This window comes from Giraffa tippelskirchi, chromosome 13 (assembly GCF_054371585.1).
Source record: "Giraffa tippelskirchi isolate mGirTip1 chromosome 13, T2T-mGirTip1v1.2.pri, whole genome shotgun sequence".
NCBI lineage: Eukaryota > Metazoa > Chordata > Mammalia > Artiodactyla > Giraffidae > Giraffa > Giraffa tippelskirchi.
The window spans coordinates 38,223,181-38,248,886 of record NC_137287.1 but is presented as its reverse complement, the minus strand read 5'-3'; the positions used below and the strand labels follow the sequence as shown (position 1 = coordinate 38,248,886).

The window sequence follows — 25,706 nt, the reverse complement described above, 5'->3', positions numbered from 1 at the left end:
GGGGCTTGGGAGCTGCGGAGGCAGTGGGACCCGGGGGCGGAGATCCCTGAGAGGGAGGCAGAAGGTGCGTACAGAGCAGAGCTGCGTCTTGAGCAGTTTCATGGTGCCAGGGAAGAGTTGGAGAGCCTGCCGGGAGGAACAGCCCTAAGAAATGCCGGTCTCGCTGCTTGGACCTTGGGTGGCCGGTCCCCTCCGCTGCCCCCCTGGAGGAAGACACCGTCCCAGTCCTCTCCTGTCTGTCACACAGCGCCTGACTCTGCGATGAGTCACTGTGTACACTAATACATGGGACAGAAAGGAAAGAGTGAGAGACCCACAGAAGATTAAGATGCTGGAGTTGGCAGACATAGAGTTTAAAATACTGATTAACATTGAAATAGGTAAGATGGAGAGTTTCACAGAGAATTAGAATTCATAAAAGATTGAAAATTCTAAAAGAGAAAAGTACAATAACAAATTTAAAATTCAGTTATGTGGATTTAAAAGTAGATAAGAGACAGCTGAAGAAAGGACCAGTGAACTGGAAGATAAATCAGTAGAAAATCTCTGCAGACTCTGCCATGACCAGCTCATACTACCCACACTGTCCTGGACTCTGAACCCTTCTGGAGACCCATTGGATGGGGGGAGAGCCTGCCGAGGAGGCTTTCTGTGCTTGGGAAAGACTGAAGGGGCTTGGGGATTTGGGGGACGCTCTTCACTCAACCTTGTTGGAAATGTTACCGGCTCACTGGGAGTCTAATCAGTTGAGCTCCATGACTCTAGTTAAATCTTTCAGGGGCTCAGGCATCAGGAACCTGAACCTGTTTGTGTTCATGGGCCCAGGCTAAAGGTATGCCAGTCTTCACAGCACACACCCTGGAAAATGCCTCTGGTGGGATGAGGTACCAGGGCAGGCTTGTCTGTGACATGCAGAAGGTGAGCACGTTGGCACTCAGGCTGGTGGGCCATGGAGCCCAGGTGTCGCCTGTGGCAGTGACACAGTGGGCATTGGCGTAGCTGGGTGAGGGGGCAGGGTCAGGGCTGTGCTGAGCGTGACTCTGAAACTGTGGTGGATTATAGCAATTCATACACACGCTGTTCTGAGAAACTTTCCATCCTGGGTTAATGATTTCTGTATAATGAACAGAAATAAATTCATGAAGGACGGTGAGCTAAGGTGGGGTCATGGGCCAAGGCCAGTGGCTGAGCTGAGTGATGACTGCTGACCTACATCGTCTGTCGGACACCGATTACAGCAGTGTCCCAGCAAAGACACTGACCATCTCAAGTAAAAGACGGAAGCCCCTTTGTCCTCCAGAAAGCTCTGTCTTGGGGCCAGCAAACACCCCTCTTGAGGAGAGAGAAGGAATCCAGGTCAGATCTGGCTGAGGGCAGGCACAACAGCCACTGGCTCCTGGGAGCTTCTGATCAGTTCAGGCCAAGTGTCCGGAAGCCGCCTGGACGCCCTGTGTGTCCCTTGTGCTTCAGGACAGGAGGCCTTGCCGGGTCCTCTCTGGAGGGTCCGTGAGAAGGGGACGTTCTCTCATGTGGGAGGTGGGGGCAGGAGGTGACGGGGCAGGCGAGCACAGGGCCTCTGCCCTTCAGGCATCTTTCAGGGATGAGACAGACGAGGTTCCTGCTCCTGTGCAGCTTATGTTCTATTAATAGTGCAGAGGCTGGCCTTCAGTGAGTATAAGCAAGTAAGAGCAGACACACTAAAACAAAGAAAACCAGTGATAAGGGTCATGGAAAAGGTGACACTGGGACCGTGCTAGTGGCAGGGTCACGTGGAGGAAGGTGACCTCCCTGAGGAGGCCCTGTGAGCGGAACCTGGGCGGCCCTGGGGGCAGAGTGGGGCCCTGAGCTCGCATCGCCCAGCCCCTGGAAGGTGCCTGCTTTCCCCTTAAGGACAAGAGGAACACATGACAGATTCTAAGCAGGGGAATAGGGTGATCTGATTCACAAGATGTGTGGGTGTTGTGTGGAGACTGCACTGTGGGGAGAGTTTCTGGGAGTGGGGAGACCAGTGGGCGGGTTTGCTCGTGTTTGGGGAAGGGCAGGCATGGGCACTGCAGAACCAGAGCAGGTGGAGCTGAGGGAAAGCAGGGACCCAGGTGAGCCTGAGGCGCCTGGTGCCTGGGCAGGCAAGGGCCATCGTGGGAGGGGGCACCCCCATTGTGTGTGTTAGATCTAGAGGTCCCCAGACTCTCAGAGTACCCCTAGTTAAGGTCAGTAAATATTTTAAGGGACCCACAGGCCAAAGAAGTAACAGTTTCATTTTTAAATAGTTAAGTCCAAACAGTTTAAGTACAGTATTTATATCCTAACAAGTTATAATAGACATTTGGAAAATAATGTAAACATAAAGTTCTTTTCATTGCATTTTTAAGTAACTGTAATTACTTAGTGGAACGTTTGCCTTTCGGGCTCTTCTTGAATTTTGGAATCAGACTGGACATGGGCACCCTTGTTGCCTTTTCTATATTGACTTACACAGTAATTGCCTTTTCAGTAACTGCCAGAAACCTAGCTTTGCAGACATGAAATCGCACAAAGCAATGTAGCAGGATGTCGAAACGCTGGAGTGCTGAGAGATGTTTAGTATCACTGTTTTCCCCAGAAGTAAAACGCATGCTGCCGTGCCTGCAGGTTCACTGTGGACGCCCCTGTGCACTGTTCAGGAGCTGCTGCTCTGTGCCCTTCTTTTCCCCTGGGTCTGTGGACCTGCTGTCTCCTGGGCCACATGTTGGTGTGCAAGTCACGCCACCTCCACCCCCAAGTTCTTGGGGGCGCTCACTGGGTCTTATTTTTGGCTGCGCTGGGTCTTAGTTAGCATGCAGGATCTTTTAGTTTCAGCATGTGGGATCTTGTTCCCTGCCTAGGGATCCACTCTGGACCCTTTGCATGGGGAGCGTGGAGTCTTAGCCACTAGACCACCAGGGAAGTGGTGGTCTAGGGTAGGATGAAGTTTTAAGATGTGAGATGATCTTTTTGTTCTATCTGTTGATCCTTAAGACAAACTTAAGAGGAAAGCAGTGATGGATTTATCCCCGTTTTATTTAGAGTTGAAGACATTGAGGTTCAAAGTGGTTGAAGGTGCAGTGGGCGGGCCTGGACTGGGCCCCACATCCCTGACTCGGCTGTGCTCTTCCCAGGCTATGCTGCCTGCCTCTCGTGTGGACCTGACGTAGGGCTGCCGGTGTGGCAGCAGGGCTGAGCTCTTGGTGCAAGTGAGGCCACATTTGGCACCTTTTTTTCTGGCAGGTTGGTGAAGGAGGGCAGCTCCTTGGCACATAAGGGGCAGTGTTTGATTGATGGGGGAGCAGGGGTGCCAACAGGTGCCTGTGTCCCTGAAAACTGGGGGGGTGGGGTCCAGGTACCCTCTGTGTGAGCCACGGCTGTGCCACCTACTGGTTTATTCTCATGGTCCCCTCAAAGATCTGCAACTGTGTGTCCAGGGAAGAAACCCATCGAAGAAAGAGTTCAAGGCATCTATTCTGGATGCGTTGATGGTGTTGGTTGGTGGCTGGAATCTTGATTTTGGTCCTCTAGCAGTCTTGGAGATTTTAAACAGAGTCAGCAACCAAACCTTTGCAAAAGGCTGCAGAAGGTCTCCTGGCAGCCTGAGGACAAGGCCATGTGACCCTGCATTGTAGATGCCGTTTCAAGGAGCTGACTAGCATTCCTGCTGACCGCCAGAGCTGTCCGTCAGCATGTTCTCATTACTTTAGAGGGTTCTGGTCTTGGTTTACTTTCTGAGTTGTTTTTAATCCCCCGTGTCCTTCTCCTTCATGACCAGCTCACCACACCCATAACACTTCTGTGATTTTGACCTTGGTCCTTGAAGACTGCTCTTCTCAGGCTAGTGCTCCCTGAACCCCAGTCCCCCGTAGCCCTGCATACACACACCACACGCCTGCCACTGCAAGGCCCTTCCATTCCAGGGAGGGACCCAGCCTTCCTACTTGTAGGGCTGTCCTTGGAGACCACAGCCTCTCCCTCATGGGGCAGAGCCCCCATTGATGGGGTGATGGGCTGAATAATGCCACCCTCCCTCATATATGTGTCGTAATGCCTGGAAACATCACATGGCAAAAAAGGATATGGAGATGGTCCCAGATTATCTGGGAGGACCCTACACTCACTCACCTACTTCTTTGAGGGGAAAGAATTGACACAGAAGGCAGTGAAGTGATGCAGCCACAGCCAAGGAGGAGCCTCCGGAAGCTGAAGAGGGCGGAAGGGCCTCCCAGAACCTCCAGAGGGTGCGCAGCCTGACACTTTGATTTCAGCTCAGTGCGGTGATTTGGATTTCTGACCTCTAAAATTACTAGACAATAAGTTTCTATAGTTTTAAGCCATCAAGTTTGTGGTGACTTGTTGCAGCAGCCACAGGAATACAAATGGGAAGGCAAAGGATTCCAAGAAGAAATGACTGGACCCAAGGCCCGGCATAGACCCTGATCTGATGCCTGACCGGGTCCTGTGACCTGGCCACTCCTGTCACCTGTGCCTGGACACAGGCTCTCCATCGCTAGCAGTTAAGGTGGGCTCTGCAGCCCCTGCCCCTTCCTGGCACCCACCACCCTGAAGCCCCCACAGGGAAAGGTCAGGAAGCGGGGCTGGAGTTGGGGAGAAGGGTTTCTGGAACAGAGCCACTGCCATGGGCTCCATTCGCAACACGGACAGTCGAGCTTTGTGCTGGCGCCAAGGTCACCTTGGATCCTGCAGCTGGGCATGTCACTGGGGCCCCGCCCTCCAGGGCACCTGCTCCCCATCCCTGGGAGAGCAACATGTGCAAAAGTTTTTTGGCTGTATTATATGACTTTTTAAAATCAAGTGCAAATATCATCAGGTGCTTTTTACAGAAGCAAGGACCTGTGCCTCTCAAAATAAACACATGCCAGTCACCCACCTGCTGAGAAAGCCACACAGGCAGGGCTATTGTTCCGCGTTCTCCAGGTGATGCCCTGGAAAAGGGCACAGCTGCCTGAGCCTTTAAAACCCCAGGTGGGACGAACATTCCTGTGTGGAGCTGCAGCAGCTCCCACTTGTGTTTCCTAACACTTCATGAGTATTTTTTAAGCAGCCAGAGGAGAAAATTGGTACTGAAGAATACTAATTCTTGGCAGAATTCTTTGTAAAAGGTTTCAGGTGAGTGTGCCCGGTGCCCCAAGGGCTGGGTGATTTGTGGCCCATAGGAGGTGGACGCCTGACCGCGAGAACCCTGGCCAGTCCTGCGGAGGGGGTGTCTGGAGCGTGAAGGGCAGTGAGCTGGCACTACATTGCCAGGGGCTTCCTGGGCTGGCGACCCTCGTGGAGCTCATCTGCTGGCGGGTGAGGGGTGAGGGCCCATGACGTGGTCCTTGGCATCTGGCTCTTGCCCTTGTCTGTTTCTGTCCAGCTGGGCTCAGGGAGGAAAGGGTACCCAGTCTGCCGCCCAGCTCACACGTGGCTCTCCCTCCTCCTCCAGGATGAGGGGCACTGGGCTGATGGGGCTGCTGCTCGCCCTGGCTGGCCTGCTGCAGCTGGGCCTGTCCCTGAAGATAGCAGCCTTCAACATCCGCACCTTTGGGGAGACCAAGATGTCCAATGCTACACTCTCCAGCTACATTGTGCAGGTAAGTCCAGGCTGGTCTGTCCCCAGGGCCCTCAGGGTGGGGAAGCTGGAGGTGGGCCTTCTAACAGGCCCTGGGAATCCTGGGCCAGTGGTCAGTCCTGAGGGTGACTGGCAGTGGTGGTGATGGGGGGCATCAAGGTCTCAGCCCACCTGTCAGTCAGGGGGACAGGCCCTTGTTACTGCTGTGCTGTCCATGGCTGGTATTAGGGTCCCAGGCCAGGCTGTGACAGGGACTGTCTGGGAGGCAGGGACAGCAGCTCAGCCCTGTGACCCAGAGCAGGCAGGCTCGGACGCCTCGGTCTCTGCCTGCCCTGCTCAGCAACACTGTGGCCTTGTCCCCAGATTCTGCGTCGTTACGACATCGCCCTCATCCAGGAGGTCAGAGACAGCCACCTGGTGGCTGTGGGGAAGCTGCTGGATGATCTCAACCAGTGGGTGAAGTGGGGTCCCAGGAGGCCTGGGGGGGAGGGGGACGATGGTGACTGTCTCTTCCTGGGCACGGTGCCAGGTCAGCCCAGCTGCAGGGACACAGATGTGGGGCAGGTCCCTGGACTCGCCCCACCACCAACTCCTGACTGGGACGTTTGTCTCCTCAACCCAGGGATGACCCAAACACCTACCACTACGTGGTCAGTGAGCCGCTGGGCCGCAACAGCTACAAGGAGCGCTACCTCTTTGTGTTCAGGTAACACTGCAGGCCTCCGCCTCACGGCGCACAGGAGGCTGCATTGTGGCCTAGAGCTCATGGGCCCCTCCCCTTGGGTTTGGGGCCAAGAACTAGGGCCCTCAGAGCAGGGGTCTGAGCTGGGCTGTGCACCTCAAGGCTCACAGCCCGTGCAGAGGCAGGAGGCTTTGGTGGGAGCTCTGTGCCAGTGGGTCTGTGTGGTGCTCAAGCCCAGGACCCCTGCCCCCCTGGACGTGGCAGTGACTTCAGTGAGATGAAGGGGCGCCCTGGCCCCAGGCTGACCACCCTCTGGCGTGGCCTTCTGCAGACCCAACAAGGTGTCCGTGCTGGACACCTACCAGTACGACGACGGCTGCGAGTCCTGCGGAAACGACAGCTTCAGCCGGGAGCCAGCTGTGGTCAAGTTCTCATCCCCCTCCACTGGTGAGTGTGCCCCGCCCCGGACACGCTGGTTGTGTGCTGCCCCCCACGGCCCCTTTGGTCTCACACTGAAGTTACTTAGGATGTCCATCCTTGGGGGGTGTCCCAGTCTCCTCCACCCCAGCCAACACCCGTTCTGCTGTTTCCACAGAGGTCAAGGAGTTTGCCATCGTTCCCCTGCACTCGGCCCCATCGGATGCGGTGGCTGAGATTAATTCTCTCTACGACGTGTACCTGGATGTCCAGCAGAAGTGGGGCTTGAACGTGAGCCCCCCCTCATCTCCGCCTTGGGCTCTGGGGGCCCCCATCATGCCCTGGGCCAACCCGTGGCTGTCTCCTGGCAGGACGTCATGTTGATGGGCGATTTCAACGCTGACTGCAGCTACGTGACCTCCTCGCAGTGGTCATCCATCCGCCTGCGCACGAGCTCCACCTTCCAGTGGCTGATTCCTGACACTGCCGACACTACGGCTACGTCCACGAACTGCGCCTATGACAGGTGAAGGGGGGGGGGGTGCCTCTGTGACTAGCTTCAGAAGCGCTTCCCAAGACCAGATGCTCACCCTCCTGGCTTAGGAAAGGCTTTGGGTTGAAGCACATTTAGAGAGAACATAACACTGGCAGATATGGAGGTTGCTCAGTGGTGTGCAGTTTGGGGCAACATTGAGCCGGGGCCCAATGGGCCCCACGGTGGCATTTGAGAGCGGTTGGGGTTGTGTGACATTCAGCAGACCCAGAGGAGCTGGGGGGACAGGCCAGGACCCGAGGTGTAAGTGCAGTGTCACACCCTGGGCTCAAGGGGACTTTCTCCTGTGTCTGCTGCTGTAGGATTGTGGTCGCAGGGTCTCTGCTCCAGAGTTCTGTGGTTCCTGGCTCGGCCGGTCCCTTTGACTTCCAAGCTGCATATGGACTGAGCAACGAGATGGTAAGTGTCTGTCCTGGACACACTGCTTTTTTTGTTGACTTGGAGAAAACCAGTGGCCCTGGGCCAGTCCTGACACACCTCAGGCGCACAAGCGTCGACAGCGGGTCCCTGTGCTCACTGCATCTCCCCACAGGCCCTGGCCATCAGTGACCATTACCCGGTGGAGGTGACGCTGACATAAGTCCATTCTGGGATCCACGACCTCTGCCCCACACCAGGAGCTGAAGACGACAACTGACTCATCACAGTTAAGAGCAGAGGGTGGAGCTTAAGTAACCCAGTGCCTTCCCTCCCCAGTGTACCCCCTACAACCCTGCAGCAGCTGGAATTTGAGGAGAGGGATGGAAGGTAGGCTTTTCCTCACCTGGCCCACTTCCATTGTAAGTGTGGAGGTTGTGTCACCAGAGCACCCCACCTTCTCAGTCTGGAAAGAAAGTCTAAAACTAAGAAATGCCTTTTAATTTAAATAAAGCTCAAAAGGGGCTGTTGTCACTTGCGGCATCCCGTCGTTCTTGTGTGTCTGTCCCCTCGTCCACAGCCATCAGTGTCGCTCCAGGGCCTTGACGAGCAGGTGGTTCAGGCGTCCAACCATGGGCCGAGGGTCATCGACGAGTCCCGCTGTGATCATGGCGTTCTCGTAGATCTGAGAGGCAGGGCAGCACCTTGTCAGTGGGAGGGGGAGCAAGGCCTGGGTCCAACCCAGGGTCCTCAAATACAAAGAGAAGAAGTTAAGAGAGTTGTTCTGTTTCAAACAGGGTTTTAGAGGAAACCTCAAAGCCTCAGCCTGCTCTTCGCCCACTCCAGCAGCCTCACCTGATCCACCAGCAGCTGGGCTAGGTCCGGCTCGCTGTCTCTCAGCTGACTGAGCTTCTTGATCAGAATGTGCCTGCAACACGGAAACCACACATCAGCTCAGAGCTGGGGAGAGACTTTTCTGAAATGCGGGTTATTAGAACGCACGACAACAACAGAAAGAAAAACTGATTATAGATTATACCCAGAAAACCTGGCAAAAGGTGTGATATTAATATATAAATTATATACTCTTGAGGTAAAGAAAGTCGAATTTAACATACAAAAAGACATATTCTTGGATAGACATATTCTTGGAAAAGTGGACCACAGACAGAAGTGACACTTTCCTTAAATTATCTTCCTATTCCTTAAAAAAATCTACCAAATTCATAAACAAACATGGAAGATCAGAAAAAATTGAAGGAGGAAGTCCCAGTTAAAACATAAAGCACCAATAATTAAGTAGTTTAGTTCTGGAAAATGAAATGGTAATTGCAAAGTGGACAGTGTATAAATGGTCAAATTCAAAGCAATTTTATTAGTACCTGATAAGACAGAATAACTGGGCAGCACCCAGGAAGCAAGTTTCTTCCTATGTGATTCCTTGAACCAAGAACCAAAATAATTTCCAGAGAGATCAAGGATTAAATGTAAAAACTAAAAGCAAAGTATAATACTAGAAAACAGGGAAGAAGTGTTTTATAATTTTCAAAGGGGAAAGAAAGCCTTTTCAGACTAAATACATAGAAGTCAGAAAGAAAAGACTCTTGACTACATAAAAATTGAAATTTTTTCTGCAGAGGAAAAAATACAATAGGAAACATCAAAATTATAAGGTATAATTTTCATTTCTGAATGGCAGAAATGAAGGTGTTTGATAAAACTGAAGGCATTCGGGGAAGGTACCGAGGACAGCAGCAGTGTCTGTGGCGCCCCGTCTGAGATGCTGCAATTCCCTCCCTCCCAGTGCTGTTCCCAGCAGCAAACATCTACAAGGTGAGGACCCCACACTGGAGGTGTCCCACCATGAACTCCATATGAGAATGCTAAAGACTCAAGGAACGTATAAACAAATTTTAGAGCAAATGAATTAAAGTCTTCTGGCAATAGGAAATGAGCCCTCTGCACAGCTATCTTATAAAACTACATCTGTGCCAGAACTAGTTAAAGCCAATGGGTGTCCAGTCAGTGCCCATCTCTGCTGGACTCACTGCTGGGAGCCACGCACCCATTACACAGGCCTGTATTGCTTATGCCTACCTGCCAACTGGGGTGGCTGTGGAAAGGCCCTTGACACTTTGCATGGCCAGCCATGAGCCAATTCTGATCTTCCACTTAGTAATTGTGTGGCTAATAATTTGGCTCAGAAGCTGGAAAAGGCACCTTTCCTTGCTCCTGAATAGTTTTAAAGAAATTAACGCTTAAAAAACAAGGAGGAAAACTACGCTAGGGTGGTAAATTAAAAAATTAGACACATACTAAAAAACAACGGGCCCATAGCTTAAAGTCCAAAAGAAATATACCAAATAGGGTACAGTGACTGTGGTGGTGGGAAACTATGGACTTTTTCTAACATTTTTGGTAACTTAGGTACTTCATTTAAAAAATTACTGCTGCATACAAAGTTAGTTTCCAAAACAAAAAATGCCTCCATATACAACAGCAACAGTTAGAAAATGAAATTTCAAAATACCAAATAAAAAAGACATCAAGTAACTATAAAAAATGGACAAGACTGCTAGAGAAAAAAATACTCATCTGAGCAGGCAGCACAGATCAGCAGGAGTGGAGAGATTAAACAGTTAACAGTCCAGGCAACAGGTGTTTCCATGAAGCTGAAGTGTATCCCTGCCCACCCCCCACATGGATCCCAGACAGGCTCCATGAACACAAAAGGCATATAGGGGAAGAAACATGTCTGAAATAGAGATTTCCTAAGACCCCAGAAAGCATCAGACATGCATACATTTTATTACATTAAAATTACATAAAGAATTTCTCTTCAGAAGATACCTTCAGATAAGTGAAAAGTAAGTGAAGATACTTGCAGCTGATGAAATATACAAAGGCGGTGTTGAGAGAAAGCCAAGCCTAAGGCTCACAACGCAGGACCGGGTTCTGACACTTTGCCCTCTGGAAGCCCTGGGCCGGGCCCAGCCCAGCTGAGGACACAGCCCTTCCGCGTCTGGGCACGTGCCCTGGAGACTCACCCGTGCCCCAGGTGGAGGACAGGCACGTTCAGAGCAACCTGCTCCCAACAGCCTCCGAACAGAAACTACCCCAGTGTCGGTCAGAACAGTTACTGTGCCGAGCAGACTCCTACCCGGAATGCGACTCAGCTGTGAACACAAACCACAGTCACCCCCCACCCCAGATGGGCTCACAGGCTGACTTTAGAAAGTGAGGCTGCACGGGGGTCCCTTCACACGCCACTCAGAAACGGAGAACTGAGCTTGTGTGTAACATTGCACAAGTACCCGAAGTCAGGACTGTGGCTCCCCCTGGGGGGCGGACAATTCAAGTGGGAGGAAAACAGGAGCTTCTGGGCGCAGGCAAGGTCCAATTTTCTTAAACATGAGTATTTATAAATATTAACCAAACTGTCCATTAGCTTCATGTACTTCTCTATGTGTTATAAGTGAAAGAACACGGACTCATACAACTCAAATACCTAGGGGTCAGAAACGAGCACGCGTGCCCCATGGGCATCGAGGGACCCAGGCCCCAGCGGCCTCACCTGGGGTTGATCTCTAACGTGGGCTGCAGCAGCTGTGCGCGCTCCTCCTGGGTCTTGGCCAGCTGGCGCATGCGCAGGAAGTGCCGGGCGGCCCCCATCTCCAGCACCGTGATCATAGCAGGGTGGGTGTCCAGCCGGAGAGTCACCTGCAGGCACAGCCAGAGGTGAGGGGAGCCCTGGCAGGGTCTTGACAGATATGAGGCTTCCCCAGGCAACAAGACAGGACAGCAGTGCGCCTTCCTCCCTGTCTCTCCATCACTCCCTAAGGAGAGGAGGCTTGACTGCACGCTGCTTGGGAACTCTCCTCATCTATACCTCAAGGCCGCCAAATTCTCCTGTATCTATTAGCGTCCAGGGTCCATCCTGCCTGGTGTTACCTGCATCTCTCTACTTCACAGGGGCCACTGCCAAGTCCTACAGTGACCCTGTGTCTCCAGGCCCCGCCTTTCTCTCTTAATCCTGTCCGTCCAAGAGACAGTGCTCTCACCAGCCCCTCCCTGTGGCTCCCTCTGGCCTTTATTTCATCAAATACACCTTTTCCCCCACAGACCTGCAGGCTACAGGCCCCCTGACTTACACCAGAGACTTCCGGGCCTGCTGGGCCCACAGCCTGCTGACCTGGGGAAGCATTGTGCCTGTTCCTTCATAGGAAACAGACAAGAATTCTGCCTCCCTCCCAGGCCACCTTAAGTGAGCCGCTGTTATAAAGCATGGACACGATACGTGTGCTAGGTAAAGAAGCCTTGCTCCCTGCCTGGCGGCCCACGCGGCCCAGAGACCCACTGCCACCTCCCACAGGCCCCTGGGTGTGCCCTCGCTCTCGGCCATTCGGATACCTGCCCCTCCCTCACAGCCACGCCTGAACATGTCCCTCAGCCAGTGACACCTGTTCTCTGGTGACTGTTTCTCTTGCAGCTCTGAGCTGGATTGGTGGGTTCCTAGCTCATTAAAGCCCACCCAGACCCCCACTAAGAACCCAAGCAGGATGGTATGCTCTTGTATCCTCAGCCACTGTAGTGCCTTTAGGCCTGGACCAGGCAGACCAACTGGGGAGCCCTCTTCTCTGCCCACCAGGGCCTCAACTGCCCACCTTCCACTCCTGGTTCCATTTGCTCTACAAAGTGGAGGCAAAGCCGAGCTTGCTCGTCTCGCATCAGCAGCACCCCTGGGCACATGTGACCACACGCAACAGAGGGCACACAAGTGCAGGGGTGGCAGTGACAGGCCTGGTCTCCACCTCACACCATGGCTCCAACTACTGCTGGGAGAGCACCCACCAGGCCAGCAACCCAGAGACGGCAGGCTGGCCAGCTGTGTGGTCACAGAGGGTCACGGCGGCTGGCTTGTGGCCTGTCTTGGAGAGCCTCACCTTCACGTCGGTGATGCGGGGCCCCAGCGCGTTTCTCATCCAGGCCATCAGGTCCTCTGTCTCCTTCTCTGACAGGCAGTCTGCTGCTACAGGCAAGCACAAGGGTGAGCGCGGGCTGTCTGCATAACCCACTCCCCGTGGGCTCCCTCCACTCTGCCAGCCACTGATCGGCACAACCAGAGAAGCTACCAAAACGCTCTGCATCGTTGAAAAGAAAACCCCACACACACCCACAACTGCAGGATGGAAGAGGCCGTGAGGCCAGCAGTGCCAGCTCCCTGGGCCGGCTCGGCCTCACCCAGCCCCAGGCCACCAGCCACATCTGAGCCCGGAGAGAAGGGACGCGAGCTGACCTGGGGCGCCATCCTCAAACTTCTCCTCCTTGTAGTGGTCGACAACAATGTCCGTTTCCACAGAGATCAGCTTCTTCTTGTCAAACTCACGCAGGTGGAGCAAGGTCAGCTCGTCAAACTGCTCATAGCAGAAGAGAACCTGTGCGGGCCGAGATGGCGTCATCAGGAGGGCAAGCCTCCGCCCGGGATGAAGCGGGGCTCCTGGGCCTCCTGGATGAAGCAAGTGGTTTAGAGACAGCCCTCAGCGAGCAGGAACACAGAGGATAGAGACATAGAGACACCCTCGTGTCACTTCCTAGAGAGGGGATCAGAAGGTGGCCTGGGCCCGCCCCTGTGCCCATGGATGGCTCGCTGTGCGGCTCTCCCGGCCCCCAGCACAATCCATCAGTTCCCAGTGATCACGCCCCTCCTTCTGGACTCAGGCCCCTCGGCCTCTGACCTGGCCAAAGGGGAGAACAGGCGCAGGGGCCTGGCTCACCCACCTCTGTGTTTTTCCGCTTCATGGCCTCGTAGTAGGGCGAGTGTTCCGCCAGGTGCCGGTTGGGGGCGCACAGGTAGTAGATGTTGCGAGTGCCGGCCTGCATGCGGCTGGCGTAGTCCGGGAGGCTGGTCAGCTGCCCGGCAGGCAGTGCTGACGACTCGTACCGCAGCAGCTTTGCGATGTCCTCCTGCAGACGGCAGAGGCCGGGTCACTGGAGTTCCGGGTCCTGGCTCTGGAAGCCTCCCGACCGAGGGGCACAGACCTCAGGGGCCTCCAGTAAGGGAGGAACGGCTCTGGCTGGCCTGGTGACCCACTGTGTCTGCAGCCAAGGCAGTTGCTGCAGGAGCCTGGCCTGGGGGTGGCACACTGGGCTGACTCGGGGTCTGGGGGACCTGGGGACTCCAGTGCAGGCCCCTGGGCCCCACCTGCCATTCCAGCTGGCCCAGGGCCTCGCTGGGCAGGCCTTTCCGGGTGAGCCGCATGCACGGTCGCAGGAGTGGCCAGGCCCTGTCCGTGACAGAGCTACTCTTAGACCCAGCAGCCTCCCTCTGTCCCGATCACAGACCCTCTCGCGGAGCAGGGCACATGGGTGTGCAGTCCACACTCCCCAGCCCTCCTCACAGCCAGGGTGTGCGAACCAAAGTGGGCGTGTGACTTGGAGAACAGACCCTGGAAGGAGGGGTGTGTCTGTCTCTGCTTGGCTGAGACGTGTATGTGACCGTGCGTGGAGTCATCAATGAGGACGGAGGAGCAGCAACAGGCTAGGGCCTGGTCATGACCTGACAATAACCTCTGCCACGTCTACACCACCGCCTCATCTGACAAACCACAGTGCCCAAAGGGCACAGTCCAGACGAGGGTGATGTGGTAGGGACGCAAGGGGAGTGCACAGGGATCTGGGAGCCCACCCGGCAAGCTGGGTTGTAGGTGCAGAGACTCAGTTCATGCTCTGGTGCTCATTACAGATCCTAACAAACACGAGACACCAATAAAGTGCTTAGACAAGCCTCTGGCCCCACCTAGGTGCCGCTCCTATGGACACAGAGGGCACACGTGGAACCCAAGCAGGCAATGCCTGAGCTGTTGGACAACCCGGGTGAGAAGGGCTGGTGGGGGTGTGGGGGGTGCGGGGGGTGCGCAGGTTGGCAGCCTGGGCGCTGCCACCCTCCCCGGCCTGCAGAACCACCCGAGACCCCAGGCGGTCAGTCACCCTCCTTCCTTTGTATTACAACTTCAAAGTGGCCCCCAAGTGTTTATGGAACAGTCTTACTGTTTTTAAGTAATTATGCAGTTAACTGACCACTGGCCCGTGTTGAAGGATTTCTGCCCATCACATGATGAGCCGCCCTTCCCACCCATGAACCAGGCACCTCGCCTGTCCCTGCTTCTGTGACCTCCAGTCCCCCGGGCCCTTGTGGGAGGAGGCGGTGCACACCTACACCCCTCTGGCCATAGGCAAGGGCCCTGGAGGAGCCAGGCCTGCCGGGACCACCTGCGGGGTCCAGAGGCCTGACCCCTGGGAACGTGGCTGGCCATACTCACGTCCCAGGAAACTCAGGTGTCTGCTCTTCAGCAGTTTCCTCCATGGTCCGAGGCCACCCAGAGGAAGGCCTGAGACCCAGACCCTACCTTGACCTCCTGCTCAGCTGTGGTCACAATTCCCTCCCTCATGAATAAGCCGTAATCTTCAAAAAACTTGGCATATTTCTCAGCATCTTTTTTACTCTGGTCAATGAAGAATTTTATCAGCCTCTGCTGCAGAACGCCCTGGAGTTTTCTACAGAACAGAAAAGCATTTATTACAAGAAAGCAACTTTCACAGAATACCATCAAACAGAAGGACATTAGCCACCTCATAATCAGAGGAGTGAAGACGACATCCCAGAAAGGAAGGGTGACCTGTGGTCAACTCCAGTTAAGGAGACAGGCACCCCCTAGAGGCAGGAACCCCTAGAGCTTCCCTTGTGGCTCAGCTGGTAAAGATTTATGGACCTGGATTTTCACCATAGAACATAAAACTCAATTATGAACAAGCTTCAGTGTTCAACAGGAGAGAACAGGTTGAAATGAATGATGTAAAACTACATGCCATTAAAACTTACACCCTCTAACATGATTCTTAATGACATGAAAAAGTGCCTGAGTTGAAAAAAACCCCAGAAAAATCCCAGTATGGATAAACTATAGAGTACACATATATACTAAGTATGCAAAAACTACTTGTAGTACATTATATTTTTCATAATTATGATCCATGCTTGTATACTTTAATTTTGGTTTATACTGGATAGAGGCTTCCCTGGTGGCTCAGATGGTAAAGAATCTGCCTGCAGTGCAAAAGACCTGGGTTTGATCCCTGGGTTGGGAAGATCCCCTGGAGAAGGGAACAGCTACCCACTCCAGTATTCTTGCCTTGCATGGACTGAGGAGCCTGGCGGGCTGCAGCCCATGGGGTCGCAAAGAGTCAGACATGACTGAGCACTAACACTTTCGCTTACATCATCCAGGATGTACTCTACGTGCACTACAGTTTTACAAAGTTGGTATTTTTTGCATTAGGGTATTTACCAGAACATTACATAATGGCATAAAATTTTGAACTTTTTTAGTGGGGTTAGGGGGTGTTTTTATTTCCTTAATATTCTGCCTTGGGACTTCCCTGGTGGTGCAGTGGTTGGGGATCCACCCTGCAATGCAGGGACACAGGCTTGGTCCCTGGTCAGGGAACTTGGCCCCCACATGGCACGGAGCAGCTGAGCCTGAGCCACAAGTACGGAGCCCACGTGCTGCAACAGAAGATCCTGTGCGCCACAACCAAGACCCGGAAAAGAACAAGTGTTTAAAAAATATTCTGTCTTTCCTTTAAAAAGGTAAAATTACCATCTGTTTTTCAGGGTAGGGAAACAAGAACATTTAACGTTCACTTCAGCTTTTCCTCTTTTACTCCCATCCTGAATAACTCGGTCCATCAGCCACAGGGCAGAACAGGACAGGGCAGCGCCTGTGTCTGTGGTGGGGGAGCCACAGCAGCTTGGATGGGACGAAGTGTCCGTTGTAGGGCAAGGGTTGGGGAAGCCTGGCATGGAATGTCGTATCAGGGCCCAAGGACCTCAGAAGAGGGTGCAGGCTGCGGACAGCGGGTAGCCCACGGTGTGGCACCAGTGCCTGAGCTGGTGAGGGAGCTGGGGAGCTGTGGGGGGCAGGCTTGTTTCAGGGAGAGGACCAGAGAGGTAACACCCTGGGGATAATCAGGCAGATTCCACACCATCGGGAGCAGATGTGAAGGTGGAAGACCACCGGCGGCGCTGGTTGGTAACTGGAGGAATTTAAGAGACACAGAAGTGCTCAAAGCATGATGGGGACAGGGCAAAGGAGTCAGCCTGAGTGAGTTCCTGCTAAACCTGGGACAGTTCAGGCATCAAAATAAACAATGACAGTAGCAGATCATAACTCCTGAGTAAAAAGAAATCAAATCATGCAAGTAAGTTGTAAAAATATTAAGCAAAGTGTATGTATAAGAAATGAACACAGCTACAAAATACCACTCATACATATATCATTGCTAATTACAGAGGAAAAAAGAGTAATTTCACCTGCGAAGGCTGGCAGACACCCCCTTAGTCAAGTGTCAGTGCCAGTGAGGGGAAAGCTCCCGTCTCAGCCCGCCTGACAGGACGCACACGGTGCTCCTGCCACACCCGAGCACGCGGGGCCTCAAGACCAGCGCCGGGGCCACCGGGAGACCACTGGGACCTCAGATGCACACAGGTCTCCAGAGCCAGGGAATGACTGGAACTCAGCCAGCCTCCTGGCCAGAGAAACGCCACAGCTAAAGGTGTGCGTGACCCTGGACGGGACCCTCTTGCTGCAGAGGACACATCGGGCATGCAGCGTGGATAGTAAGTGGAGACATGGCAGGTGCGCCCTGCCGCCCCGACTGGAGCGTGTCCTCTAGACGCGCACCCGAGACACAGGGACAGTGGGCACGCGGCGGACAACTGACTCTCCCAGGGCTTAGGGAAAAGGGATTCTGTGTCACGCTTCTTGTGAAAAATTTCACTTAAGGCTGACTCTGCTGGTAAAGATGACAACCCAGCCCTGGAAAACCACAAGCAGTGACCGAACTGCTGGACACACCCGCGCCTGCAGCCTCGGGTCCTGCCAGCGTCTGGGTCAGCCCAGCTCCGGCTGTGAGGGGCAGAGCATGTGGCTGCCGTCAGAAGATGTGGGTTCAAATCCAGGCTCACTCCCTGGTGGTGGTGACCTCCCTGTGACTCGGATTCCACAACTGTGACATGGAGACCTAATGGGTCCCACCCCTGAGGAGACAAGGGCTGCAAAGGAGGGGCTTGGGACAGTCTGGGGGAGGATAAACGCTCAGCAGACCAAAGCCGCGGCCGCGATCAGGACAGGAGACGAGAAGTATGGCCACCCCTGCCCACGTGGATTCCAGGCGGGTCCCAGGCCCAGCCCTTGCTTCCTTTCCACCATTAGTGACCTTCTGGACTGAGGTCAGACGTCCTGGCTCTGGGGCTGTCCTCCACCTCATCCATCCAGGACAGCCTCTGGAACCTCCCTGCCACGGCCACCCTGGGGCTGGGGCTCAGCCAAAGAAGGGGCACGTGGCAGCGGCAGCACTTCTGCACATCAGTCCCCAAACCCCTCATGAAAACCGAAGGGAACCACGAGGCAGAGCACAGGTGACCTGCACGTGCCCCTGCCACAGCTCCGCGGGCACCTGCGCTCCAGGCTCGGCAGCTTCAAGCCCACCTTTGGTGGCAAAGGCAGGCCTGCAAGGCGGCGCTGCGTCTGGTGACTCACCTGATGAGCGCACTCTCCTGCAGCAGCTCCCGACTGAGGTTCAGGGGGATGTCCTCACTGTCCACCACACCTGAGACATGGCCACGTGTGGGTAAGAGCAGACGACGCTCAGGGGCCTCCCTGCCCAACCCCTCGTCCCAGAATTCACCCACACAGTGTTCAGGTCATGACCTGGGTCATGGGGTTGGAAGAAAAGCAGGCAAGGCCAGCCAGCCTTTGCCAGGACAGTTCTACAATTTAAGCATCCGTTGGTCCCTCTGAAAACCACCTCCTAGATTTTTTGCTCAAAATCATAAAACTGTCATGAATCAATCAACCGAACCCGGTGTCTGGAGGCAGGGAGCTTGAGAGGAGGCCCCGGGCTGTGAGGATGTGGCTCCCCCCACCAACCCCACCCCGAGCTCAACACAGGTGAATCTTCCCAAGAGGAGCTGCTCCCAGGGCTACGGGGCCTCAGCCACATGCTGGGCATAGATACGAACCCTGGACGAAGCGCAGCCACGTGGGCAGGATGTTGGTGGCCTTGGTCTGGATGAGGACCTTGCGGCTGTACAGCGACACGCTGGAGCCCAGCTCCCGGCTCACGTCAAACACGGATGGTTTCTGGAGGCAAAGAAAGGGCAGTGTCAGGAGGAGCAGGCCCTGTGGAGGCAGAGCTCCATGGTCAGGCGCCCTTCCTGAGGCTGCCTGGGCCGGGAGATTTGGGGCGTACGTGTGGTGCCTGGAGAGGCTGGCCCCGACACCAAGGCTCTGGGCCAGGTGGGGCCTCTCTGGGCAGCTGCCCCCCTCCCCATAAACACGATGACCGGTCTGACCCTCTGAACAGAGCCAAACCTGCTGGGGCCAGGGGTCGGCAAACTAGAGCCCACAGGCCAAATCAACTGTTGGTGCAGCTTAGAACAGTTCTTCCATCTTTAAATGGTAGGAAAAAGATAAAAAAGAGCACTTTATGATGAGAAAAATAAGAGAAATTCTAGTTCCTGTGTCTGCAGCTTCTAGAACCCAGCCCCACACACCTGTCTGTGTGGCCCATGAGCCCTCACACAGAACATGGCAGCGGAGTGTGTGGTGGCGCGGGGCCTGCGAAGGCCAGAAGGTCACCGGCTGCTGAGCCTGCTCCCGACCAGGTCTACAGTCTGCACACAGCCCTGCGGGGACCTGCTTAAGGCGGGGCTAACTGGGGCGTCCCGGTGGGGCCCAGAGCTCTGCTTTCCTGACAGGTTCCGGGGACGCCCGTGCACGCTCAGAGAGAAACGGGCTCCAGGCAGTCAAAGCCAGGAAGGCTGGCTTCGAAGCAAGCGCTGGGCCGGGGCGGGTGGGGGCGCGCACCGCATCCGGCACGTAGAAGATGCTGCGGATGCTGAGCGGCGCATCCGTCCTGTAGTGCAGGGTGTAGCGCGGCCTGTCGTGGGCCTGCGCGACGTAGCGGTAGAAGTCCTCGTGCTGCCCCTCACCCACGTCCTTGGGGTCCATCATCCAGATCGCCTGGAAATGGACGAACAGGGACGTTGTTTCAGACACACATTCCCAACAACGTGTGGGTGGAGCTCACGGTGCCCAGTGCTGGACAGACACATGGACACACACACGGCTCCCTGTCCCCAGCACAGTGTCAGGAAGAGCGAGCAGGAGGCAAAACCTGGATGAGGCTGCACACGACCAACACCAACCACCAGGAGGTGAGAGGCTCAGGGAAGGCGATCGACAGAAAGGGACAGAGCGCCAAGGCGCTCCCCCCAGCTCGAGCCCTGAAAACACGGGAAGAAGCCAGACACAGAAGGCCACGTAATGTCTGACTCCATTTCTATGAAACGTCCAGAATAGGCAACCAGGAAGCAGACTGTGGTTACTAGGGGCTCAGGGAAGGGGCTGCTGACGGGTGGGGGTCTCTTTCTTAGGGGGCCAGGGTGACCTGTTCTAGAACTGACGGTGGTGAGGGCAGAGTGACTGAACATAGCCAGGAGTGCGGGGGTGCGCAGTAAAGGTGACTGCTGGTGCACATGGACCTGCACCCACAGGTCTCGCTGCCCTGTCCGCCCAGAACATCCCACCCTGGGGCTCGGACAGCCACCCCCAGGCCCATGTGCCTGGCTCAGCTCCACGGCCGCCTGAGCCGGCAGGCAGCAGGCCTCACCTGCAGGGTGTTCATGCGCCTTCCGTTCAGGTACAAAGGGAAGCTGACGAAGTTGCTGTACTTTGTCACCACGTCTGGAAGACGCAGAAACAACAGTGAGCTCTGGAAGCTTCCGGACACGGAAGCTCGGGGAGGCCTTGCCCCTGCCCCGCCCCACGGGGAGCAGAACTTGCTCCAGAACTGGGCCTGGGGGCCCAGGCCATTGTGAGACACGCACCCCTTCTTGGCAGCCTAATCAGGGTTTCATGGGGTAAGGTGACCCCTGGAAGGCGCTGGGCACATTCAGTAGCTTCAGTGAGACCCAGACAGCAGGGAGTACCCTGCACTGCGCCGGCTCTGGTTGTCCGGAGCCTGGACTCAGGCCGGGTGGGTGGCCAGCGACAGCACACAGCAGTGGGATGAAGATGCGACCCTGAGCCCCCACCAGGCTTGTCCCGGAGGCCCAGGCTCAGGCTCACGCTCACCTCGAACCCGGGCCTCGCTGGCGAACTCTCTGCTGTCAGCCTTGAGGTGGATGATGATTTTCGTCCCAGTTCTAACTCCCGAAGCTTCGGCAACTTCAAACACCCCAGAGCTAAGAGGGAGAGGGGAAGCGAGTCCATCTGTCAGCGCGGACAAGGCCCGTGTGGCCCCAGGACTCGAACAGAAAGGGAGCCAGAGCCTCGCGCTTCTGAACCCAGCTGTGACCCCTTCCCCTGGGGACAGTGGTGCTGGGGTTGGGGTGCGGGGCCCCTGGTCGTGAGCACAACCTCTGGACCTCATGTTCCCTGTGGTGGCCGGCGAGGGCTAGACCCCGGGAGACCCCCTCCTGTGAAACCTCCAAGATCTGGAGCCCGTGCCAGGTGTGGCCTCTGGAAAGCAGAGGCGCGTGCGGGCTGGAGTGGAGGGGGCACCTTGTCATCTCTCAGCCCAGGTGACTCAGCCCCACTTTCATGGAACAAAACAGAACTCTCTGTTCTGAGGAGGGATATGGGCTGCCCCCTGGCAGGGAGGGATGCAGGTTCAGAAATGAAGTCTGGCTGTTCAAGAGACACACACTTGACCTCGGCCATGGCAGGTGCCAGCCTCCGTGAAAAGTTGAGATGCTCCTGGACATGCACCCGTGAGGCAAGCCCAGAGCGTGGTGGGCCAGCAGGAGCTGGGGTGGCCGGGGGCCAGACCCTGACCCTCGAGGAATCAAGGACAAGCCCTCAGAAGAGGCACCCGCCCTGGAGCAGAGTGGGACCCAGCAGCAAAAGGGGTCAAGACCCTGAGTGCGGGGCTCAGGCCTCCCATAAAAGCCCAAGAAGCTGCTGGTGCTTCCAGACCAGGCCTCAGAGTCCCACTCTGCGTGGCAGGTGACACTCACCTTGGTGGCCCCAGGGCCTGGGGGACACTCTGGGTGACGTGGGACCCGCTCACTCACTCACCCATCTGAAAGCCACCGGTACCCAGGGCTGCCTGCGTCCACTGAGCGAGAATAGACCTCGACTCTGTCAGCCACCATGAAGGCCGAGTAGAAGCCCACACCGAACTGGCCGATGATCTTGCTACCAGCCTCCGACTGGCTCTGCAGCGTGTCCAGAAAGGCCTGCAGGGCAAGGCCGGTCAGAGGGGCATGTCAGACAGGGATGGATGGGCTTTGAACCTGGGGTCAGCCAGTCTCTAGCTGTGGGCAAAGTACCCACTCCAGCCAGTCCATCCAGCAAATAACAAACTACCTCTGAGGGCCCTATGATGACGCAGGGAAATCCTGCACAGAGGGCCCCCAATGGCACAAACGCACTGGAGGACAGTCCTCTGAAGCTCGCGTCCAGCGCGTCTGGGACCAGCCCTGGTCAGAGCTGCCCTTAAGATGCTTGACTTGAGGGGAGTGGCGGTAGCACCCAAGGGAAGGGTGGGGGCCTCACCTTCGACCCGGATCTGGCGATGGTTCCCAGGTTGGACACCAGCTCCTCCCTGCTCATCCCGACACCAGTGTCCTAGGAGACAGACAGGCTGAACACCAGAGCGCATGTGCAGACAGCCAGGCACAAGCACAGCAGTCGGACCCGCTCAGGCCCCGCGACATCACACGGGCTGTCAGGAGAGGCGGGTTCCAGTCACACCAGCCAGGCCGCACTGGAGAAAACCTCACCAGAGGACAGACACTTAGACACATGGACAAAACAGAGTCCAGGAAGAGCTTCACAGTGTCACACGATTTGTGACAAAGGTTCCAAGACAAATCACTGCAGACAGGAAGAACAAACGGGGCAGAAACGAGCAGCAGCCACAGGCGGAGGCAGCGCCCAGCCCTTCTCCCTTACACAGACACCACGTGATCAGAGGTCTAAGTGTAAGAGCCAAGGCTGTGAACCTTCTAGAAGAAAAGACAAGAGGAAATCTTTTCTCTCTCTGGAACAGGTAGAGACTTCTTCAATAGGTCACTAAAAGCATGAAACGTAAAAGTGATAAACTGCATTTCATTAAAAACTTATGCTTTTCAAAAGCCACTGCCTAAGAAAATAAAAAGGCAAGTCATGGACTAGGGGGAAATATTTGCAAAGTATATCTGATATAGGACTCGAATCTAGACTATACAAAGAACTTACAATGCAATAAAATGACAAACAACCTGATTAAAAATGAGCAAAAATCTGAAAGGCATTTCACAAAGAAGATACATGAATGGCAAACACCTTTAACCATTAGGGAAATGAAAACTGAAACTACAATGAGAGACACTGCTCGCTCACTGAAATGGCTGAAATTAAAGGCCGACAATGACAAGTGTGTCAAGGACGTGCAGCCACTGGCATCCCACATGCTGCCAGGAGGAACACAGAATGGGACACTTGCTTTTGGCAACGCTTGGCGTTTCTCATAAAGTTAAACAGAAACTTTCCTTACAATCTAGCAATCCTATTTCAAGGTATTTACCCCCTAAAAAATGAAAACATGTGTCCACACAAAGACTTAAACATTCACGGCAGCTCAATCCCTATCATCTCCAGTGCTAGCTGATTGGTGAACAGACACGTAAGCTGTGATGCCTTCATACAGCAGAACGCTTCTCAGTAACAGAGAGGAACAAACTACTGATCCGTGTGATAGCGTCGAGAACTCTCAAAACCACCGTGACAAGTGAAAAAAGTCAAACTCAAGAGACCACCTCCTGTGTAACTGTGTTTATGTGAAATCGGAAAGTAGAAAACCATAGCAACAAAAAGCAGGTCAGTGGCTGATGAGGGCTAGGAATGGTGGGGAATGCTGGGGTGATGACCCCAGTGATATGGTGGGTCCACGACTGTGTGTGTTATAGTCCAAACTCCCTTAATGCTTGAACTGGGGGGACCTGATTATATGTAAACATACTTCAATAAAGCTTCTTAAAACAACAGCAGCGGCCGGCAAGAAAGGCACACATGCCCAGAGCAGAGAGGAGCAGACAGAAGATCACAAACCAGCAGCCGTTCTGAGCAGCGGAGCCAGGCCTGCTGGGAAGAGGCCCTGTCCACTTGGGGCCCACAGGGACGGACGCCCCACAAAGACGCGGGCAGCAGGGCCTAGAGCAGCTACCTCGGGAACACGATGGCCCTCAGGCCCACCGCCTGATGAACCCCACTTCTGCCTAACTTTCTGACCTTAAACTGTAACAGCCACCAAAACTATCACTGTGTCTACAGTAAGACTGTTAATTCAAACAGCTGACCGTGATTAAAATACAGTACCAGAGAATATGCAATAACATGCGGTAAAAGTACGGTCAAAAATGTGAACAGCATAGCTGACCCTTGAACAATAGCAGCTGGTTGAGTCTGTGGATGCAGAACCGTGGGTACAGAGGAACCACAGAGGGAGGCCCACAAATGTGGAGGAACCGGGTATTCAGAGGACAGACTGTAAGTTCTGTGTGGATTTTAGACTGTGAGGAGGGCCTGCACCCCCAACCCAAGTGTTGCTCAAGGGCCACCTTACATAAAAAATACTATGTGGTTTAAAAATCTGTTTAGGGAATTTCCTGGTGGTCCAGTGGTTACGACTCCACACTCCCAGTGCTGAGAGCCTGGGTTCAATCCCTTGTTGGGGAAGTAAGATCCCACAAGCTACGCAGTGTGGTCAAAAAAACTTTTTTAACCTGTTTGGATATGTAGACAAACCCTACTAGACATATACTGAAATGTTAACAGTATTTATCTTTGAATGATGGGGCTCCTCTTCAAAAAGGGAACGCTCTTACACTGTTGATGGGAATGTAAATTGGTACAGCCACTATGAAAAACAGTATGAAGTTTCCTCAAAAAACTAAAAATAGAGTTGCCACATGATCTAGCAATCCCACTCCTGGGCATATATCCAGATAAAACTCCAATTCAAAAAGATGCATGCATCCTATGTTCACAGCAGCACTGTTCACAATAGTCAAGACATGGAAACAACCTAAATGTCCATCGACGGATGGAAAAGATGTGGTGTGTGTGTCACACACACATACACACAGTGGAGTATTACTCAGCCATAAATAAGAATGAAACAATGCCATTTGTAGCAACATGGATGGACTGAGAGATTAGAGAAAGACAATTATCATATACTATCACTTAGATGTGACTCTACAATAAGACACAAACCTATCTATGAAACAGTAACAGAATCACAGACATAGGGAACAGACATGCAGCTGCCACGGGACAGGGCAGGTGGAGAAGGGAAGGACTGGGAGTTTGGGGTGAGCAGATGCAAACCGGTATATATAGGAGGTAAACATCAAGGGCCTACTGTATACAGCACAGGGAACTCTATTCAGTTAAAGGTGGTCAGCAGGTCACTGGGAGCCTAGAGACGTGACGTACAGGCAGGCCGTCTCCCGGCCCCTCGGGGGAGGTACCTGGATTGTGATGGTGCCTCTGTCGGCATTGGTCTGCAGGTGAATCTCCATGTCTGGCAGCGCTTGGCCTTCAGACACCAGCTTATGACGCAGCTTTTCTAAGGCGTCGCTCGCATTGGAGATAAGCTCACGTATGAATACCTATGCAAATGGAAATGACACGCCATGCTGCAGGACCTATCTGTCAGCAGTCTCTGCAGCAGTGTTACTGGCTGGGGGAGAAGCATTTAACCAGATAAAGACTTCCCGCCGTCCTCAAAGCCAGTTTCTCCAGAGCCACCCACAGGATGACTGGAGTTGGATCACGTTCCCCTGGTCCAGCTTTCTGTCACCTCTGACTCTACTGCTCCTTCCTCAGCATCAGCCTGGAGCTAGGAGGTAGTCTTTTACTTCCAACTTCAAGGGCCCTGTGAGATGACTTCTTTCTCAACTCTTGCCCAGGAATGTCAAAATAGCCTCAAAACTATCTTCTCTTCTCCGTGAAGGGCTCACTAGCTTCACTTAATCTAGTGGCTTGCCACAAACCAGACCTCCC

At 54.3% G+C, this 25,706-nt stretch overlaps 2 protein-coding genes across 94 annotated transcripts in view; one reads left to right on the top strand and one right to left on the bottom strand.

Moving 5' to 3' along the window:
• Positions 1-10,153, top strand: part of DNASE1 (deoxyribonuclease 1) — a 38,405-nt gene extending 28,252 nt beyond the window's left edge. For 4 of the 50 annotated variants that reach the window (XM_081554985.1, XM_081554970.1, XM_081554972.1 and 1 more), the window contains exons 4-12: positions 5,184-5,319; positions 5,456-5,603; positions 5,945-6,033; positions 6,204-6,287; positions 6,595-6,710; positions 6,859-6,971; positions 7,052-7,206; positions 7,536-7,632; positions 7,766-8,133. In XM_081554985.1, coding sequence (XP_081411111.1) covers positions 5,457-5,603; positions 5,945-6,033; positions 6,204-6,287; positions 6,595-6,710; positions 6,859-6,971; positions 7,052-7,206; positions 7,536-7,632; positions 7,766-7,813 — 849 coding nt within the window. In that variant the 5' untranslated portion in view covers positions 5,184-5,319; position 5,456 and the 3' untranslated portion in view covers positions 7,814-8,133. Of the gene's footprint in view, positions 1-5,114; positions 5,604-5,944; positions 6,038-6,203; positions 6,288-6,594; positions 6,711-6,858; positions 6,972-7,051; positions 7,207-7,535; positions 7,633-7,765; positions 8,134-8,387 lie in introns of those variants that run through there. The other 46 variants (XM_081554992.1, XM_081554987.1, XM_081554991.1 and 43 more) reach the window with 22 other exon arrangements.
• Positions 8,077-25,706, bottom strand: part of TRAP1 (TNF receptor associated protein 1) — a 52,499-nt gene continuing 34,869 nt past the window's right edge. For 23 of the 44 annotated variants that reach the window (XM_081554961.1, XM_081554926.1, XM_081554952.1 and 20 more), the window contains 15 exons: positions 25,172-25,312; positions 22,212-22,283; positions 21,732-21,892; positions 20,787-20,896; positions 20,323-20,396; positions 19,518-19,673; positions 18,671-18,791; positions 18,189-18,258; positions 14,997-15,144; positions 13,369-13,554; positions 12,887-13,025; positions 12,534-12,616; positions 11,165-11,310; positions 8,446-8,518; positions 8,077-8,275 (listed from right to left, as the gene is read on the bottom strand). In XM_081554961.1, the coding sequence (XP_081411087.1) occupies positions 8,174-8,275; positions 8,446-8,518; positions 11,165-11,310; positions 12,534-12,616; positions 12,887-13,025; positions 13,369-13,554; positions 14,997-15,144; positions 18,189-18,258; positions 18,671-18,791; positions 19,518-19,673; positions 20,323-20,396; positions 20,787-20,896; positions 21,732-21,892; positions 22,212-22,283; positions 25,172-25,222 (1,692 nt within the window). In that variant the 5' untranslated portion in view covers positions 25,223-25,312 and the 3' untranslated portion in view covers positions 8,077-8,173. Of the gene's footprint in view, positions 8,276-8,445; positions 8,519-11,164; positions 11,311-12,533; positions 12,653-12,853; positions 13,026-13,368; positions 13,555-14,996; positions 15,145-18,188; positions 18,259-18,670; positions 18,792-19,517; positions 19,674-20,322; positions 20,397-20,786; positions 20,897-21,731; positions 21,893-22,211; positions 22,284-25,171; positions 25,313-25,706 lie in introns of all 44 variants that reach the window. The other 21 variants (XM_081554924.1, XM_081554944.1, XM_081554921.1 and 18 more) reach the window with 2 other exon arrangements.